At 39.9% G+C, this 19,516-nt stretch overlaps 1 protein-coding gene across 6 annotated transcripts in view; it reads right to left on the bottom strand.

The window, feature by feature from the left end:
- Positions 1 to 19,516, bottom strand: part of LOC133563489 (serine/threonine-protein kinase BRSK2) — a 554,636-nt gene that overhangs the window by 69,058 nt on the left and 466,062 nt on the right. For all 6 annotated transcript variants that reach the window (XM_061917646.1, XM_061917648.1, XM_061917647.1 and 3 more), the window contains exons 10-12: positions 18,788 to 18,952; positions 16,744 to 16,841; positions 13,263 to 13,413 (exon numbers count right to left, since the gene is read on the bottom strand). In XM_061917646.1, the coding sequence (XP_061773630.1) occupies positions 13,263 to 13,413; positions 16,744 to 16,841; positions 18,788 to 18,952 (414 nt within the window). The remainder of the gene's footprint in view (positions 1 to 13,262; positions 13,414 to 16,743; positions 16,842 to 18,787; positions 18,953 to 19,516) is intronic.

The raw sequence follows: 19,516 nt of genomic DNA, 5'->3' as shown, positions 1-19,516 counted from the left end.
GTCTGAGGAGACAAAAAGAGAAATAGGGAGGCTACCTGGATAAAATGAAACGGATTAACATTCATTTTTTCAGTCGGTGGCATGAGCTGAATGACAAAGAGGGATTTCAGACCGATGCTGACTTGGCTCTGTTCCTGGTAAATGAGCAAGTAACAATCGATGGTCAAATCATAATAGCAATGCTAATGTTAGCTATCCGAAATTTGCGTGGTAGCAATAAATAGCCCCAGGCTTGATAGTTCGCAGTTCCACACTGACACGACCAGCCGAGCAACAAACTCAAAAGTACTCTATAAAGAAAAAAAAAAACAATGCGATGACTACAAATCGGAAATATAACATTTTAGTAAAATATGTACGTTCCTACTGTGGAAATTGTGGTATTATCGTGTCAGTTCGTATGTACGTGACTGTAGTTTCTGACGATTTACGACGCTATGCACTGGTCCTAACGGGAAATGTGGTCTTCCTTTTTTCTTCGTTTTTTTTGGTCCACTGGTGTGGCCAAAATCAACGAAAACTGAAAGATCTTACACAGGGCTTTAAAGGGTTAATTATAACAAATTCAATTTTATGTATTTTGGCATCATTTCATATTAGTGAAATGGTGTTTATTTTATTTTACATAGAGTATATGTAACCGGTGGTCTTTTCCTATAACTTTTTTCCATCGTCAAGCCCCTCTCCCGTTATCGTAGACGAAAGGGCGTTACATACAACAGTAAAATAAAAACATACCTGATAATCAGAGGTGGGTAGAGTAGCCAGAAATTGTACTCAAATAAGAGTACTGTTACTTAAGAGATGTATTACTCAAGTAAAAGTAAGGAGTAGTCACCCAAATATTTACTTGAGTAAAAGTAAAAAGTATGTTGTGAAAAAACTACTCAAGTACTGAGTAACTGATGAGTAACCTGATTACGGCAACAAATAATGCACAAAAACATAAAAATAGCAATGAGCAAATTCAGAGCCAGGAATATCTCTTAAGCAACTAAAACAATAATATACATTAAATAATAGTACATTAAAATAAAATAAATGGCCCATTGAGCCACAATAACTTAACAGCACCATAGCCTCAGTAGGCATTCATTGATTTGATTGATTGATTAAAACCTGTATTAGTAGATTGCACAGTACAGTACATATTCCGTACAATTGACCACTAAATGGTAACACTCCAATAAGTTTTTCAACGTTTATCAATTGCTTAGTAAATGACCAAATCGAGGTGATCTACCTCATATATATATATATATATATATATATATATATATATATATATACATATATATATACACATATATATATATATACACACACACACATATCATTTATACACACACATATCATATATATATATATATATACACATACATTTATATAAATATATATATATATGGCGACTTGTCCAGGGTGTACCCCGCCTTCCGCCCGATTGTAGATAGGCGCTGGCGCCCCCCGCGACCCCAAAAGGGAATAAGCGGTAGAAAATGGATGGATGGATATATATATATTATATATACGTACATACATTTATAAATGTACATATATATATATATATATACAGTATATAATTTGTATTTATTTATTTTGCCGTTTTTGTTCACATGTTGAAGGTGTTTTAATGAATATACATGCATGTTTACACACACATATCATTTATACACACACATATCATATACATATATAAATATATATATATATGTACATACATTTATATATACAGTATATCATTTATATTTATTTATTTTGCCGTTTTTGTTGACATGTTGAAGGTGTTTTGATGAATATACATGCATGTTTAACATATATATTCCTATCTTTAATGAAGACAAGAATATAAGTTGGTGTATTACCTGATTCTGATGACTTGCAATGATGGGAATCAGACGTCCTCGTTTTCAAATGGAGGAGAAAAAAAGTTCCTCTTTTGTGTCTAATACCACATGAAAGTCGTTGGTTTTTGGCATCTTATTTGTCCAGCTTCTATATTCGTTTTTATACACTTTACAAGAAATATATTGGCGGCAAACTCCGTAGCTTGCTAGCTTGTTTGCTAGCATGTTTGCTCTGGCTTTCGGAGACTCTTATTTTGTTAGCGCATGCGCGATGGAGCGGCGCTTTTATTGTGAAGACAGGAACTGTGCGATCAGTACGGTTGAAATAAAGAGTGTCTTTTTTCCTTTACACTTTTGATTGATTGATTGAAACTTTTATCAGTAGATTGTACAGTACAGTACATAATCCGTACAATTGACCACTAAATGGTAAAACCCCAATACGTTTTTCAACTTGTTTAAGTCGGGTCATGTGACCGCCTGGCTCTGTTTGATTGGTCCAACGTCACCAGTGACTGCATGTGATTGGTGAAACGCAGGCATGCGTAGATTCTACTTTGAAGCTCTCATTAACCAAAACAAACATTAATAGATCGATTAAAAAAAGTAGCGAGTAGCGAGCTGAATGTAGATAAATGGAACGGAGTAAAAGTAGCGTTTCTTCTCTATAAATATACTCAAGTAAAAGTAAAAGTATGTTGCATAAAAACTACTCGTAGAAGTACAATTTGTCCCAAAAGTTACTCAAGTAAATGTAACGGAGTAAATGTAGCGCGTTACTACCCACCTCTGCTGATAATACACAGAATACAATTGTCGTGAATAACTTTTTTCCATCGTCGAGCCCCTACACAAATATGATAATGAACAAGAAAGTGAACTTAAGTGCTTAACGAGACAATACATTTTCTGTCGTCGGATGAACGCCTACCTCTCCCGTTATCGCAGACAAAAGGGAAGTAGGAAGGTGTGTCCAACGCATATAAAAAGACAGGTGTTACAGTAATTAGCGCAGTAGGAGGGACAACGAGACAATGGTTCCACATTGACAAAAAAATCAAACAATATTCAGGTATTAACATGTAACTTACATATTTTTTGTAATTATAACAAAATTACAACATTATAAAATACATTATTTACAAGACATAATTGACCCTGTTACATATATATCATGGGTGTCAAACTCTGGCCCGCGGGCCAAATTTGTCCCGCCGTGTAATTTTATTTGGCCCTTGAGGCAGTATAAAATTAATAATAGAGCTGGCCCGCCGGTTTTATACAGCGGCGGTGCTGCTGTAACACCGCATTCACCACTAATACTCATACTTGCCAACCCTCCCGATTTTCCTAGACTCCCAAATTTCAGTGCCCCTCCCGAAAATCTCCCGAGGTAAACATTCTCCCGAATTTATCCCCATTTCTCCCCGGACGACAATATTGGGGGCGTGCATTAACGGCACTGCCTTTAGCGTCCTCTACAACCTGTCGTCACGTCCGCTTTTCCTACATAGAAATAGCGTGCCAACCCAGTCACATAATACAAGCGGCTTTTACACACACACGCACACAAGTGAACGCCAGGCATACTTGTTCAACAGCCATACAGGTCACGCTGAGGGTGGCCGTATAAACAACTTTAACGATCTAGCAAATATGCACCACACTGTGAACTCACACCAAACAAGAATAACAAACACACTATATGGCCTAAGCCACGGGCCGGCCCTGCTGTCACCAACGTCCCACTGGGTGTGAGTTTTCCTTGCCCTTACGTGGGCTCTACTGAGGATGTTGTTGTGGTTTGTGTTGTGGTTTGTGCAGCCCTTTGGGAGACACCACTGATTTAGGGCTATATAAATAAACATTGATTGATTGATTGACATTTCGGGAGAACATCTGCACCGTAACACAACATAAACACAACAGAACAAATACCCAGAACCCCTTGCAGCACTAACTCTTCCGGGATGCTACAATATACCCCCCCCCCCCCCCCAAGCAATAATTAATGTTTTACTCATGCACTTTCTTTTGTTACTTCAAGGCTTGAATGTTTGATTAATTTTTTATTGTTATTTTATTTGCAAATTTATTATTAGCCTGTGGAAAAAGTTGATTTTGATATTTACCTCAGAGGGCTGCAAATAGAAAAGAGGCATTCAATTTTTATCTAAATTTTATTTTATATGCCATTGATGTTTTTTAATGATTATTATTTAAAACTCAATTTTACATGTCACTATAACGTTATATAAGCCTTGCTTGTTCAATATTCAATGCAAAACTTGTTTGGGTCCTTATTAAAAGGTTAATTTGTTGAACCTTGGCCCGCGGCTTTGTTCAGTTTTAAATTTTGGCCCACTCTGTATTTGACTTTGACACCCCTGATATATATTATTATATAAAATCAGGCCCCAAGTGTGTGTGCATGGGGGCGACAACTTTGGGTTTAGGGTGGGACCAGAATGTGGTGCTCTGCCCATTGTCACAGAGCATTACAAAGCTGTGTGAGATCCAACTAATACAAAAAGTTCCGAAATGATGCATGGACTGAAATAAATTGAAGACGAAATATGACATATTGGGCGGTGCCAGGAACCCCCTGTGTCAAAACCCAAACACAATTCTACTGCTTTTTCTTACACTTTCTCTACATGAGGCAGATTGCCATATCAATCAGCACGCCGTTTAAAGTAATTTCCTTTCCTGAGTCTGGAGAAACCTCCCGATGATCCACTAAATTAATATCCACAGCTCAGCTCCTCCAGTTCGAGGATGTAATAAGACCCCTGCAGCTTCTTCTCAGTAGACCTGTGGTACACGTGCTCCCTTTCGGTAACTGTGACCCATTAGAGTCAATAATCAGCATCAACTTTAGGACATATCACGACTACTTTGCATAACACAACTCATTTAAATGGAATCGAGTGACGAGAGGTAAACTGTGCAGCAAAAATTAAAAATAAATAAATAAAAAACGTCCTTTAATATGCTGCTCATCACACTGTGGCACTTTTTCATATTTCATTTCCATATCATTAACCTGCCTTCATTTCTCCTTGCATTTAAATGAACGCAGTAGGGATTTCTTGCTTCGACTTGAAAAAAAAAATTACATTTGTGTGTGTGTATTTATGCGCAACATTCCTGCAACAGCTCTTAGTAATTGATTATTCTGCATGCAAGCTATTAGTCACCGTCTGCATTATATATGGGAGGTAAAATCGTGGAGAAAAAAAGCTGTTGTTTGGTAACATTAGTCTCAGATAATATCTACTCTTGACTGATTGATGCTGCATGCTGTCAAAACAAGCATGTCAAAGTCAGTCTGGTGCTACCTGATGGCTTTCGTTCTACCAGTCTGTCATTGGGGAATCGTGAGACTCAGTTCAGTTCAGCAAACAAGCGGAAAAAGTTTAAAATGTAGCCTCACGGATCTCCGGTTAACAACACATTTCACTGCGGCTGCTATCTGCTGGAGAGCAATAAAACACGAGGAGGAGAGAGATAGATGTATATAGCCAGAGACATTTGATTTGGAGGCGGAGAAGCAGCAGCGTAAAAAATCACCAACCAAATCAGCAGCGCAGACAGAGGAAAATCTAGCAGAATTTCTACGTTAGTGGAGCGAATCTACACTAACACGGGGGTGGGTGGTGACTGGGACTGGGAATGAGTGGCACAAAAGGGTGGAGAAGAGACTGAATGAGTGAGACTGACATGAGATATAAAAAGGCAAGAAAGGCCACATAGTAGACATTCCATGCGCCTCTTTGATCACTTTGATGTGGCTCAGCTGTATACTTGCCGGCCCCCCACGATTTTTCCTGGAGGTTTACCGATTTCAGTGTCTCTCCCAGTAATATCCTGGGGCTATCATTTTCTGATTCGCAACAATATTGAGGGCGTGCCGTGATGGCAATGCTTTTAATATCCTCGAAAACAGGGGTGCCCACACTTTTTCTGCAGGCGAGCTACTTTTCAATTGACCAACTCGAGGGGATCTACCTCATTTATATATATCATTTATATTTATTTATTTATGAAAGAGACATTTTTGTAAACAAGTTAAATGTGTTTAATGATAATACAAGCATGTGTAACACATATAGATGTCTTTCTTTCACGAAGACAAGAATATAAGTTGGTGTATTACCTGATTCTGATGACTTGCATTGATTGGAATCAGACAGTAATGATGATAACGCCCACATTTTCAAATGGAGGGGAAAAAAAGTTGTCCTTTCTGTACAATACCACATGAAAGTGGTTGGTTTTTGGCATCTAATTCATCCAGCTTCCATACACTTTACAAGAAAAACATTGGCGGCAAATTCCGTAGCTTGCTTGATTGACATTCACGGCACCCGAGGGTCTTGTGAGATGACGCTGGCTGCTGCCAGTTCATTATTATGAAAAAATGACAGAGAGGAAGGCGAGAAACACTTTTTATTTCAACAGACTCTCGCGCCGTCCCTTCCGTCAAAACTCTAAAGGCCGACTGCACATTTCCTATCTTCACAATAAAAGCCCTGCTTCATGCTGCCTGCGCTAACAAAATAAGAGTCTCGGAAAGCTGGCGTGCACAAGTGATGTGCACGCCAGCTTTCTGAGGGATCGCTTGTGCACGCCAGTTTTCCGAGACTCTTATTTAGTTAGCGCAGGCAGCATGAAGCAGGGCTTATATTGGGAAGATAGGAAATGTGCAGTCGGCCTTTAGAGTTTTGACGGAAGGTACGGCGCGAGAGTCTGTTGAAATAAAAAGTGTTTCTCGCCTTCCTCTCGGTCATATTTTCATAATAATGATCTTGCAGCAGCCAGCGTCATCTCACAAGACCCTCCGGTACCGTGAATGTCATTTAAGTGACGTCTTGGTGAAGATTGATGATCACTCATTTTTAGGTCTATTTTTTTAAAAAGCCTGGCTGGAGATCGACTGACACACCCCCCGCGGTCGACTGGTAGCTCGCGATCGACGTAATGGGCACCCCTGCTCTAAAACATGTCGTCGCGCCCGCTTTCACGCCATGCTATCTGCGTGCCGGCCGGTCACACGTAGCATGTGACCCCTGACAGCACACGTAATTGACTGCAAGGCATACTTGCTCTACAGCAGGGGTGTCAAACTCAAATACAGAGTAGGCCAAAATTTTAAACGGAACAAAGCCGCGGGCCAAGGTTGAACAAATTAACCCAAACAAGTTTTGCATTAGATATTGAAGCAAGGCTTATATAACTTTAGTTACATGAAAAATCCAGTTTCAAATAATAATAATAATGATAATTAAAAAAATATCAATGGCATATCAAATACAATTTTCATAAAAATGTTATGCCTTTTTTTCTATTTGCAATCTTCTGAAGTAAATATCAAATTTTTTCCACAGGCTAATAATACATTTTAAAATAAAATAACAATAACGAATGAACCAAACATTCAAGCTTTGAAGTAGCAAGAGAAAATGCATGAATAAAACGTTAAGTATTGCTCAGTTTGCTGGAAGTTTCCCGGAAGAGTTTGTGCTGCAAGGGGTACTGGGTATTTGTTCTGTTGTGTTACGGTGCGGATGTTCACCCCAAATGTGTTTGTCATTCTTGTTTGGTGTGGGCTCACAGTGTGGCGCATATTTGTAACAGTGTTAAAGTTGTTTATACGGCCACCCTCAGTGTGACCTGTATGACTGTTGACCAAGTATGCATTGCATTCACGTGTGTGTGTGTGTGTAAAAGCCACAAATGTTATGTGACATGCTGTTAGTATGGAGGAAAAGCGGACGTGACGACAGGTTGTAGAGAACGCTAAAGGCAGTGCCTTAAATGCACGCCCCCAATATAGTTGTCCAGGTGGAAATTGGTAGAAATTCGTGAGAATGGTTGCCCCGGGAGGGGCACTGAACTTCGGGAGTCTACCTGGAATATTAGGAGGGTTGGCAAGTATGAGTATTAGCGGTGAATGCGGCGTTACAGCGGCACCGACGCTGTATAACACCGGCGGGCCAGCTCTAATGCTAAATTGATATTGCCTCAAGGGCCAAATTAAATTACACGACGGGCCAGAGTTTGACACCCATGCTCTAAACGTTGACGTTAAGTAAGGAACCACAAAGTATGATCGTGCTGGCCTTGAATTTGAGACCCCTGATGCATAAAATCCCATGATTTTTAGTGTGTCACATGCAATTTTGATGTATTTCCGTTCATGTCGATGGGTTCTATTCTTAACATAAGATAACGGTAAACTGGTGCTGTGGAATCCAGCAAATATTCAAGCAAAAATGCAGCTCCTAAACTAGCACAACCTTTAAATAAAGACTCTGATGGCCTGAAGGGATGAAGAGAGGAGGAGAGGGGGATGAAATGTGCAGATGAATATTAACATGGAATTCAAAGATGGACAGCTTAAAAAGTGGGAGCTGCAGCAACGGATCTAAAGCTTCCAAAGTGTCTTGTGGATGGAAGTTTAAAGCAGCATGAGCTGAATTCTTGATGTGCTCTTGTTGCCAAACTGCACAAGTGAGGCGTTATTAAAATATCCAACATTGGGAAGAGTTCACAAATGTCTATATTGTGGCGATATGATATTACTCATGGGCCCTGCATTCATGTCCCCTTCTCTGTGTCATTAGGCTCATCACGTTAACTCACAGTCCATCTCTCCTGCTGCCACAACCGCCATCCAGTAGGAATATTTGCTGTGATGATATACTGGCGGCTGAAATAAGATGTGTAAATAGATTTTAAATCAGCCTCGCCGTGCCTGGTGGGATTGTGGCTCAGCTTCCACTTTCTGAACTAGGAGGAAGGCTCGATATCTCAAGAGGAAGTGAGACGCTGAATGGGGAGGATGTGCTTATCAATGCATTTAGGAGAGGATATTTGAGCTCGGTAAAGGGGTTTGGGGGTTTCGGAGTCGAATATTTAAGCTCGACATTGCACGGAAAATTAAGCCAAATTTTAAAATTCACAAAGCTTGAGCCAAAATGTGTTTTTTTTTTTTTTTTTACGGACGAAAAAGAGCACGTCTGCATCGTTCTGACATTTTCTTGCAAGAGTGGTTAGAACAAGGAACACAAGGAGGGGAAAGTGTGAGAAGTGAATACCTTTCTTCTTTGCTGCGCTTTTTTCTGCCGTCAGGAATATCCAAGCTTTTACTGTACACTGACTGACTACGGTGAAACAGGACACAAAGCGAGCAGACGGTCAGACTCAGTTAAATAATAAATGATAAATGGGTTGTACTTGTATAGCGCTTTTCTACCTTCAAGGTACTCAAAGCGCTTTGACACTACTTCCACATTTACCCATTCACACACACATTCACACACTGATGGAGGGAGCTGCCATGCAAGGCGCCAACCAGCACCCATCAGGAGCAAGGGTGAAGTGTCTTGCTCAGGACACAACGGACGTGATGAGGTTGGTTCTAGGTGGGATTTGAACCAGTCACCCTCGGGTTGCGCACGGCCACTCTCCCACTGCTGAGAGACCACCGGCCTGACACAAAAACACTCACAAAGACGTTCCTGTAAAGCAGGGGTCTCAAACTCAAGTTATCTGGCGGCCACTGGATGCAGAAACTGGGTGACATTTCTTAAAGGGGAACATTATCACAATTTCAGAAGGGTTAAAACCAATAAAAATCAGTTCCCAGTGGCTTATTTTATTTTTCGAAGTTTTTTTCAAAATTTTACCCATCATGGAATATCCCGAAAAAAGGCTTAAAGTGCCTGATTTTCGCTTTCTGTAAATCCACCTGTCCATTTTCCTGTGACGGCATCCAGTGATGCCAATACAAACAACATGGCTGATAGCACAGCAAGATATAGCGACATTAGCTCGGATTCAGACTCGGATTTCAGCGGCTTAAGCGATTCAACAGATTAAGCATGTATTGAAACGGATAGTTGGAGTATGAAGGCAGATAGCGAAAACCAAATTGAAGAAGAAACTGAAGCTATTGAGCGAATAGCTATTGAGGCTATTCGGCCATGTCTGCCTTTGCATCGCCGGTAAAATGTGCCGACCAAACGATTGTGACTTTCGCATCTTGTGACACTGGAGCAACTTAAATCCGTCGATTGGTAAGTGTTTGTTTGGCATTAAATGTGGGTGGAGGGAAACGCTGGATGCAAATATACAGTAGCTACAAATGTACATACAGCTAGCCTAAATAGCATGTTAGCATCGATTAGCTGCCAGTCATGCCGCGACCAAATATGTCTGATTAGCACATAAGTCAATAACATCAACAAAACTCATCTTTGTGATTTATCTGACTTTATCGTTGGAAATGCATCTGCAGGATATCTATACATCTCTGTGCCATGTCTGCCTTAGCATCGCCGGTAAAATGTGCAGACCAAACGATCGTGACTTTCGCATCTTGTGACACTGGAGCAACTTAAATCCGTCGATTGGTAAGTGTTTGTTTGGCATTAAATGTGGATTGAGGGAAAGGCTAGATGCAAATATAGCTACAAATGAGGCATACCGATGCAATATGTACATACAGCTAGCCTAAATAGCATGTTAGCATCGATTAGCATGACGTGCTAATCGATGCACACTCTACGTAAATCAACTTGAATCCGTTCCTGATCGTGTTGTTACACCCTCCGACAACACACCGACGAGGCATGATGTCTCCAAGGTACGGAAAACAGTCAAAAAAACGGAAAATAACAGAGCTGATTTGACTTGGTGTGTAATGTGTTTGAGAAAATGGCGAATTGACTACCTAGGTGACGTCACAAAGTGACGTCATCGCTCTGAGAGCAAATAATAGAAAGGCGTTTAATTCGCCAAAATTCACACATTTAGAGAACGGAAATCAGTTAAAAAAATATATGGTCTTCTGGAACATCAAGGTATATATTGACGCTTACATAGGTCTGCTGATGATGTTCCCCTTTAAAAAAAAACATTTTTAAATGTTTTTATTTTTATTTTAAACACAAAATAAAATCAAAATATAAATGAACAAAATCAATCAATCAATCAATGTTTACTTATATAGCCCTAAATCACTAGTGTCTCAAAGGGCTGCACAAACCACTACGACATCCTCGGTAGGCCCACATAAGGGCAAGGAAAACTCACACCCAGTGGGACATTGGTGACAATGATGACTATGAGAACCTTGGAGAGGAGGAAAGCAATGGATGTATACCCTAGCCTTTAAATAGACTCCCTTTTTAGACCAGTTGATCCGCCGTTTATTTTCTTTTTCTCCTATGTCCCACTCTCCCTTGTGGAGGGGGTCCGGTCCGATCCGGTGGCCATGTACTGCTTGCCTATGTATCGGCTGGGGACATCTCTGCGCTGCTGATCCGCCTCCGCTTGGGATGGTTTCCTGCTGGCTCCGCTGTGAACGGGACTCTCGCTGCTGTGTTGGATCCGCTTTGGACTGGACTCTTGCGACTGTGTTGGATCCATTGTGGATTGAACTTTCACAGTATCATGTTAGACCCGCTCGACATCCATTGCTTTCCTACTCTCCAAGGTTCTCATAGTCCCGAAATGAAAACGCTCTATAGCCCGCAGACTTTTTTTGGGCTCTAGGAATCACTAATAAGCCGGAGTCCTTTGAAGGCAGATTTCTTGCCGGGACATATGGTACAATACAATCGGCAAGATAGGATGGCGCTAGAGCGTGTAGTATTTTATACGTAAGTAGTAAAACCTTAAAGTCACATCTTAAGTGCACAGGAAGCCAGTGCAGGTGAGCCAGTATAGGTATATATGTATGTATATATGTATATAAAGGTATATACAGTAGAGGTATATATGTATGTATATATGTATATAAAGGTATATACAGTATAGGTATATATGTATGTATATATGTATATAAAGGTATATACAGTATAGGTATATATGTATGTATATATGCATATAAAGGTATATACAGTATAGGTATATATGCATGTAAAGGTATATACAGTAGAGGTATATATGTATGTATATAAAGGTATATACAGTATAGGTATATATGTATGTATATATGTATATAAAGGTATATACAGTATAGGTATATATGTATGTATATATGTATATGAAGGTATATACAGTATAGGTATATATGTATGTATATATGTATATAAAGGTATATACAGTATAGGTATATATGTATGTATATATGTATATAAAGGTATATACAGTATAGGTATATATGTATGTATATATGTATATACAGTATAGGTATATATGTATGTATATATGTATATAAAGGTATATACAGTACAGGCGTAATGTGATCAAACTTTCCTGTTCTTGTCAAAAGTCTAGCAGCCGCATTTTGTACCAACTGTAATCTTTTAATGCTAGACATGGGGAGACCCGAAAATAATACGTTACAGTAATCGCATCGTAACAAACGCATGGATAATGATCTCAGCGTCTTTAGTGGACAGAATGGAGCGAATTTTAGCGATATTACGGAGATGAAAGAAGGCCGTTTTAGTAACGCTTTTAATGTGTGCCTCAAAGGAGAGAGTTGGGTCAAAGATAATACCCAGATTCTTTACCGTGTCGCCTTGTTTAATTGTTTGGTTGTCAAATGTTAGAGTTGTATCATTAAATAGAGGTCGGTGTCTAGCAGGACCGATAATCAGCATTTCCGTTTTTTCGTCGTAGAGTTGCAAAAAGTTAGCGGACATCCATTGTTTAATTTCATTAAGACACGCCTCCAGCTGACTAAAATGAGGATTAAGAAATGTGAGGAAATGCAAATTAAATAATATTTTTTTAAAAATGGTTTGATTTGGTCCAGGTTATCGGGAACTGTTATTACTGACGGACAGGCGTTGCAGTGAGACTGCAGCCAGGCACGTTAGAAAACGCTCGTCTCCATGGCAATGTTTCTGTCGCTTTCCCTCATTTACCGCTTTCCCACTAATGCAGGGGTAGGCAACCCAGAACGTTGAAAGAGCCCTTTTGGACCCATATAACAAAAATCGTCTCTGTCTGGAGCAAACAGGAGGGGAGGGGACGTCAATGTTCGACCCTTGAGAGCCACATACCACACCGTGATTGGTAGATTCCTTCAGCTCCGTACACAACGCTGTGAAGCGCCATTCATACAAAACTCGCGGGCCGCACCAACATTAAACTTTCATATTAAGGTGGGGGCCGCAAAATAACATCTCGCTGGCCGCAATTGGCACGCGGGCCGCGTTTGTGAGACCCCTGCTGTGAAGTGTTCACTGACTAGCGGGGAGGAAAAGCAATTAGTCTTGACCAAAAACACCCCAGCTATCTTAAACACGTTGGAACCAATCGCCTGTGAAATCATTAGTGTACCAATAACAATTTTCCCTGCGACCTCAGACATCTTGTGTCAGATAAAACCCAGTAAATCAGTCCCATCCTGTAACTTAGCAGAGACAGCAAACATGTTCATGGACTCATGCATACCGTTGGCCGTGCTGTGTCATGTCGATGGCTCTCCTGGCCGGCACAGGCGAGCCTCCGTCTGTGACACTGAGGACTTCCATGGACTTCCTCTCCGGTCTCCGCTTTCCATGTCGGTTCAACATGGGAGAGTCAACCCGCTTCTTGGGGGGATCTGTGAGTCACACACCAGGACAAAAAAAACCCACACAGTTCAGATTACATTACAATGTGTTGAAGTGATATTTAGCGCTAATTGCATTGATTTTCACTAATAGTCATAAGTAATTCTTTCCTGGCAGACCTTAAACTAATGACCACATTATTGACTAGATCGCATTCAATGAGAAAAGTTCAATCATCGAAATGTCACTATGTAACAACTCATATTAGCTCAATGGCCATCACCAGCTATTAGTCCCCAAAGTTAAAGATCTTTCGACTTGTTTTCCTCTGACATTTACATTATGTGTATAAAACACATGAAACATTTACAAACGTGTGTATGTGAATGAAGAAATGTTAACAATCTGCAGTATACTGTGAAGAGATAAAGTGCAGGATTAGGTACTGAATTTGGTAGTTGTGTACCAACCGAGTTCTTCCTGTATTGCGGAGCAACAGTAACAAAATCAAACATACTTTGGTTGTACGTGACATCAGGTCCGATAGACTGGGCACTTGCTCAAGCACTGGGCGGCAATCTGACGTTTTCATAGTGGACGGCTTCTAATTAATGTTACAATTTTCAAAGCCAAAAGTGCTCAATAATAAGGCTCCGCTTTTCAAGTGAACTAAATGCCAATTTGGTTATGCCATATACAAGCTATTGATTAGCATAGACGATTTTCATAAATACATATCTCAATTTGGCAATCAACATTACAACTCAGATGCATGTTACAATCCATGTACAATAGTTACAGTATAATTACTTTGTAGGGCTCAACAAAGGACAAGTCTGGCACATTCAACTTAACTGACGACAAAACTGTGAAGTGAAGTGAAGTGAATTATATTTATATAGCGCTTTTCTCAAGTGACTCAAAGCGCTTTACATAGTGAAACCCAATATCTAAGTTACATTTAAAACCAGTGTGGGTGGCACTGGGAGCAGGTGGGTAAAGTGTCTTGCCCAAGGACACAACGGCAGTGACTTGGATGGCGGAAGCGGGAATCGAACCTGCAACCCTCAAGTTGCTGGCACGGCCACTCTACCAACCGAGCTATACCGCCCCACAAATGCATACTTGCAGAGAAGTGTATGAAAACAAGATATGACAACGAGATAGCAGTGAGTGGTTACACACCAGGTAATTAAATGCTAAGTACATACAAAAATATATTATTAATATTAGTAGTATTACTACACAAAAAAGTACTGACAATTGGTACCAATACCCAAATATGTACTGCATCTGTTAAAATGTAAAAGGCACCCATTACTAGTTAAAATGTAAAAGGCACCCATTACTAGTTAACATCTGCTTAATTCCACTCCTTGACAAAGTGCGCAAATGTAAACATATTAATCCATAGTGTGATGTCAATAAGCATGTTTTGAAGACATGGAACTATTACCATACCTGGTGTCAGAGTTGTGTATTTGCACTGCGGAAACCTGCCTATATAGGTATTTTGTAGTATCATATTTTACCTTAACAAAAAAACTATTTACAGCTCATGTTATATCTATACTCTTGAGGGCCAATGTCTTCTGCAATGGACATTTGTGGAAATGGATAACAGGGCTAGTTATACTCCCAAAATGTGTAACTGACAAAGTAAATGTCCTCGGCAGAGGATGCTGATGAGTCTGTACTAGTGTTGTCCCGATACCAAAATTATTTTGATACTTTTTGGTACTTTTCTAAATAAAGGGCACCACAAAAAATGCATTATTGGCTTCATTTTAACAAAAAATCTTACGGTACATTAAACATATGTTTCCAATTGCAAGTTTGCCCTTAAATGAAATAGTGAACATACAAGAACAACTTGTCTTTTATTAGTAAGTAAACAAACAAAGGCTCCTAATTTAGCTGCTGACGTATGCAGTAACATATTGTGTCATTTATCATTCTATTATTTATCTACTTGTTCATTTACTATTAATGTCTGCTTACTTTCTCTTTTAACACTCTTTCTACACTTCTTAAAATGTAATAATCACTTATTCTTCTGTTGTTTGATACTTTACATTAGGTTTAGATCGTACCACAAATTTGGGTATCAATCCAATACCAAGTCGTTGCAGGATCATACATTGGTCATATTCAAAGTCCTCATGTGTCCAGGGACGCATTTCCTGAGTTTATAAACCTAAATAAAAAAAATAAAATAAAAAGATGTGATGCCAAAAAATATTGACGCAATCATTAGGGGTGTGGGAAAAAATCGATTCAAATTTGAATTGGCGATTCTCACGTTGTGCTATTCAGAATTGATTCTCATTTTAAAAAAAATCTATTTTTTTTTTCAATCCAACAAAACAATACACAGCAATACCATAACAATGCAATTCAATTACATAACCAAACCTGAGCCAGCAACACTCAGAACTGCAATAAACAGAACAATTGAGAGGAGACACAAACACCACACAGAACAAACCAAAAGTAGTGAAACAAAAATGATTATTATCAACAACAGTATCAATATTAGTTATCATTTCAGCATAGCAGTGATTAAAAATCCCTCATTGACATTATCATTAGACATTTATAAAAAGAACAATAGTGTCACAGTGGCTTACACTTGCATGGCATCTCATAAGCTGGACAACACACTGTGTCCAATATTTTCACAAAGATAAAATAAGTCATATTTTTGGTTCGTTTAATAGTTAAAACAAATTTACATTATTGCAATCAGTTGATAAAACATTGTCCTTTACAAATTTAAACGCTTTTTACAAATTCTACTACTCTGCTACCCCAGAGTAGTAAAGCAGGATCTACCCAGCAGACTGGGGTAGATCCTGCTGAAATCCTATGTATTGAATGAATAGAGAATCCTTTTAAATCAGGAAAAAAATAATTTTTAAATCGAAACGTGACCCCAAAAATCGATTTTGAATCTAATTGTGGGACACCCAGAGATTCGCAACCCTAGCAATCATAGTAGTATCGACAAGATACGCTCCTGTACTTGGTATCATTACAGTGGATGTTAGGTGTAGATCCACCAAAGGCGTTTGGGGCGGACTGGTACTTTTCAGAGGCGGTATAGTACCGAATATGATTCATTAGTATCGCGGTACAATACCAGTACCGGTATACTGTGCAACCCTAGTTTAGATAGATATGTAGTACTTTATTGATTCCTTCAGGAGAGTTCAATCAGGAAAATTAAAAAAGTTTGTACTAATCTAAAATTTAGACAGCAGCCAACATCAGGTCAAAAATATGTCACTGGCAAAAGCCATCTGCTAATGAAAAGGTGGCAAGTAACGGAAACATTAAGCATTAATTATTACCAATGGTTGTTTGTAGCTGAGCCTCACCTATCTCATTGCGAGGAGGAAGGTTCTGGTCCTCTTGACTGGGGTACCTCTCCTTACGGTCCAGTAACAGGAAGTAGATCATCTTTTCTTGGTTGTCACTGCAAAAAAGAGGCAGTTTAAAAATACAATATTGCACATACAAAAATGTCTTCATAACAAGGTCAAAAAACAACGAATATAAAGTAGCGTGCATTAGTGCTGCAGCGAGCCTGAGTGCTAAAAAGCAATTGTAATAATTTATGTAGGGTTTTCTGCTCTGAAAATCTAGCCATCAAATGTAAGTTGAGTTTCCAAGATCAGCATACCCTATTGCGCACATTGCAGGACTGTATGGAAACATTCTAGACAAGTCTTTTTTAGTGTTTCAGTAAGTGAGAGATCTAATTCTCCAATGGGCTAATGTATACCATACTTGCCAACCCTCCCGGATACTCCGAGAGACTCCCGAAATTCAGCGCCTCTCATGAAAACCTACCGGGACAAATTTTCTCCCGAAAATCTCCCAAAATTCCGGCGGAGCTGGATGCCACGCCCCCTCCAGCTCCAGACCTGACTCCATGTTGTGACCCTCTTAAACAGGACAATACTACCATCTACTGTACATAGAATTTAATGTAAATATATTCTACATTTAAGTGCAGTCAAGGAACATGCATTAGGGAGTCTGTTCTGAAACCCTCAGTAAAGAGACATAACTTCATCACGTCGCCTGGTTATTGACTCCAACCCAGTATATTACACCGTCGATGAGCAAAATGAAGAAATACGCTTGCAAGTTCCAGAACGATTGGAAACAAGAATTTCAGTTTATCCAGGAGAGTTCGAAGGGGAAGGGCTATGTTGTCTGTAAATCTTGTAGAACAGACTTCTCCATTGAACACAGCTGCCAAACGGATATACTCAGCCATGAACGGTCAGCGAAGCACAAAGCGTCCGCAGCGCAGCATCGTTCACAACCCAGTATTATGGCCCATCTCGCAAAATGGAGACCCGATGGTGTACCTTATGCTGAAACAAAGATGGCTATGCTGATAGCTGGAAGCAACATCCCGTTCTCATTTGCGGATGTCTACAACAAATCCGTGAAGGATGTTCCCGGATTCGGAGATCGCTCGCCAATCCGCGAATGGCAGAACAAAGGTTACTCAAATAGTGAAAGGTAAGTGTTGTTGTTTTTTTTAGTAACCAGCAAGCACAGTACAGTTAGCAGAACAACTGTGTTTTTATTACTGTGTATTTGATAGGTGCCGTCGGAAATTCAACTATTTCTTTTATTTATAAATATAATAAAATAAATATATATAGCTAGAATTCACTGAAAGTCAGGTATTTCATACATATATATGTATATATATATGAAATACTCAAGTCGGTGAATTATATGCCACCCCTCTTAACTACGCCCCCCGCCCCAACCACGCCCCCACTCCACCCCCGACCACACCCCCCGCCCCCACCCCCTGAAATCGGAGGTCTCAAGGTTGGCAAGTATGATGTATACAATGCAGAGTGGTTTGGCCTCCTGTAGTAAAAACAGAGTGCAGAGCATTAGTAGGCAAAGAGACATGAACCTGCAGCTTTAGCTCTAACGTAATAGGGGAAAGGAATGTAGGCAGCACATTTTCCTCGTGTCTCGCTCCTTAAAGACTGGATGGAGGATAGTAATGATCCCATGTTCAATTGTAAAGAGTCCTTGACAGGTATTTGTTTATCTCTTAAAAGCATACATTAGCAAATGAACATAAATAAAATGACCCTCAAGGTTGTTTATGAGGCCAGCCTGAACTCACGTGGGTGGTGGAGGACAGAGAAGGGTCCCCGTAGTAAAGGGTGTAAGCACAGTGTGACAACGGCAAAGTGATCCATGGATCCTGCCATCTAAAGTGACAGCCGCACGAGATTTCATAAGAGCGAAGAAGAAACCATTGCTGTCGGTGTAGATCACTTTTTATTGTTTCCCATTTCATCATAGCCTTTTTTCTTCTTACTTTTTTTCATCTTCTATTTCTCACCCCTCCCCGTTAAGGTTTCCCTGTGCACTCACTCATCTGAGAGCAAGTCTTTCTGCAGCTTGTTCTTGTCTCTGAAGCAGCCAAGAGAGTGCATGCTGTCCAGGACGTCTGGGTCGATGTCGTCTGCAGACGGGAGGCTGCGGATGGTCACCTTCCTCGGCACGGGCTGCTCAGGTTCCGGCTCGTTCTTACCCCCTCTGGGAAGGCAACACAAAGACGTGATCTTGCACACTCTTATCTGACAGCACCTCAAAACGTTAAACTTTAAAAATGTCAAAGTATCATTTTGATAACGTTGAATGTGTACCCAATGTTGTGGCCGATAAATGTGGAAAACGCTTCACTATTCATTTTTCCTTCTGGTCATTCAAGGCAAAATGTTAGCCTGCTCATGACCCCATTACATATTTCCCACCTGTTGCATCATCTTCCGTAAAGTATTTTTCACCTCAGTGGATGAATAGTCATCATCTTTTGAAGCTGAGCAATGAGTTTGCATTCTACCTCCTCTTTCTTCCTAGCCTGCTTTTGCACGAAATCATCTCTGCCGGTTGCATCACCGTTGACTCTCCCGCTTTGGACCGTGGGAGAAAAATACAGTGTCGAATGTCTGAAGTGAAACTGAACCCTCTCCCGAATGCAAGCGGATTTGTTAAAAAAAATTAAATAAAATAAAAATTCTCCAATATCAAATCTAAAGAGAAATAATCAATATTAATAGCGACTCACCTTTTTGATTTTGCTTTTACCTGATATTATTT

The sequence above is a fragment of the Nerophis ophidion genome, linkage group LG12, assembly GCF_033978795.1.
Source record: "Nerophis ophidion isolate RoL-2023_Sa linkage group LG12, RoL_Noph_v1.0, whole genome shotgun sequence".
In the NCBI taxonomy this organism is placed as follows: Eukaryota; Metazoa; Chordata; class Actinopteri; order Syngnathiformes; family Syngnathidae; genus Nerophis; species Nerophis ophidion.
The sequence above is the reverse complement of the archived record's forward strand: the minus strand, read 5'-3'. Positions and strand labels throughout refer to the sequence as shown.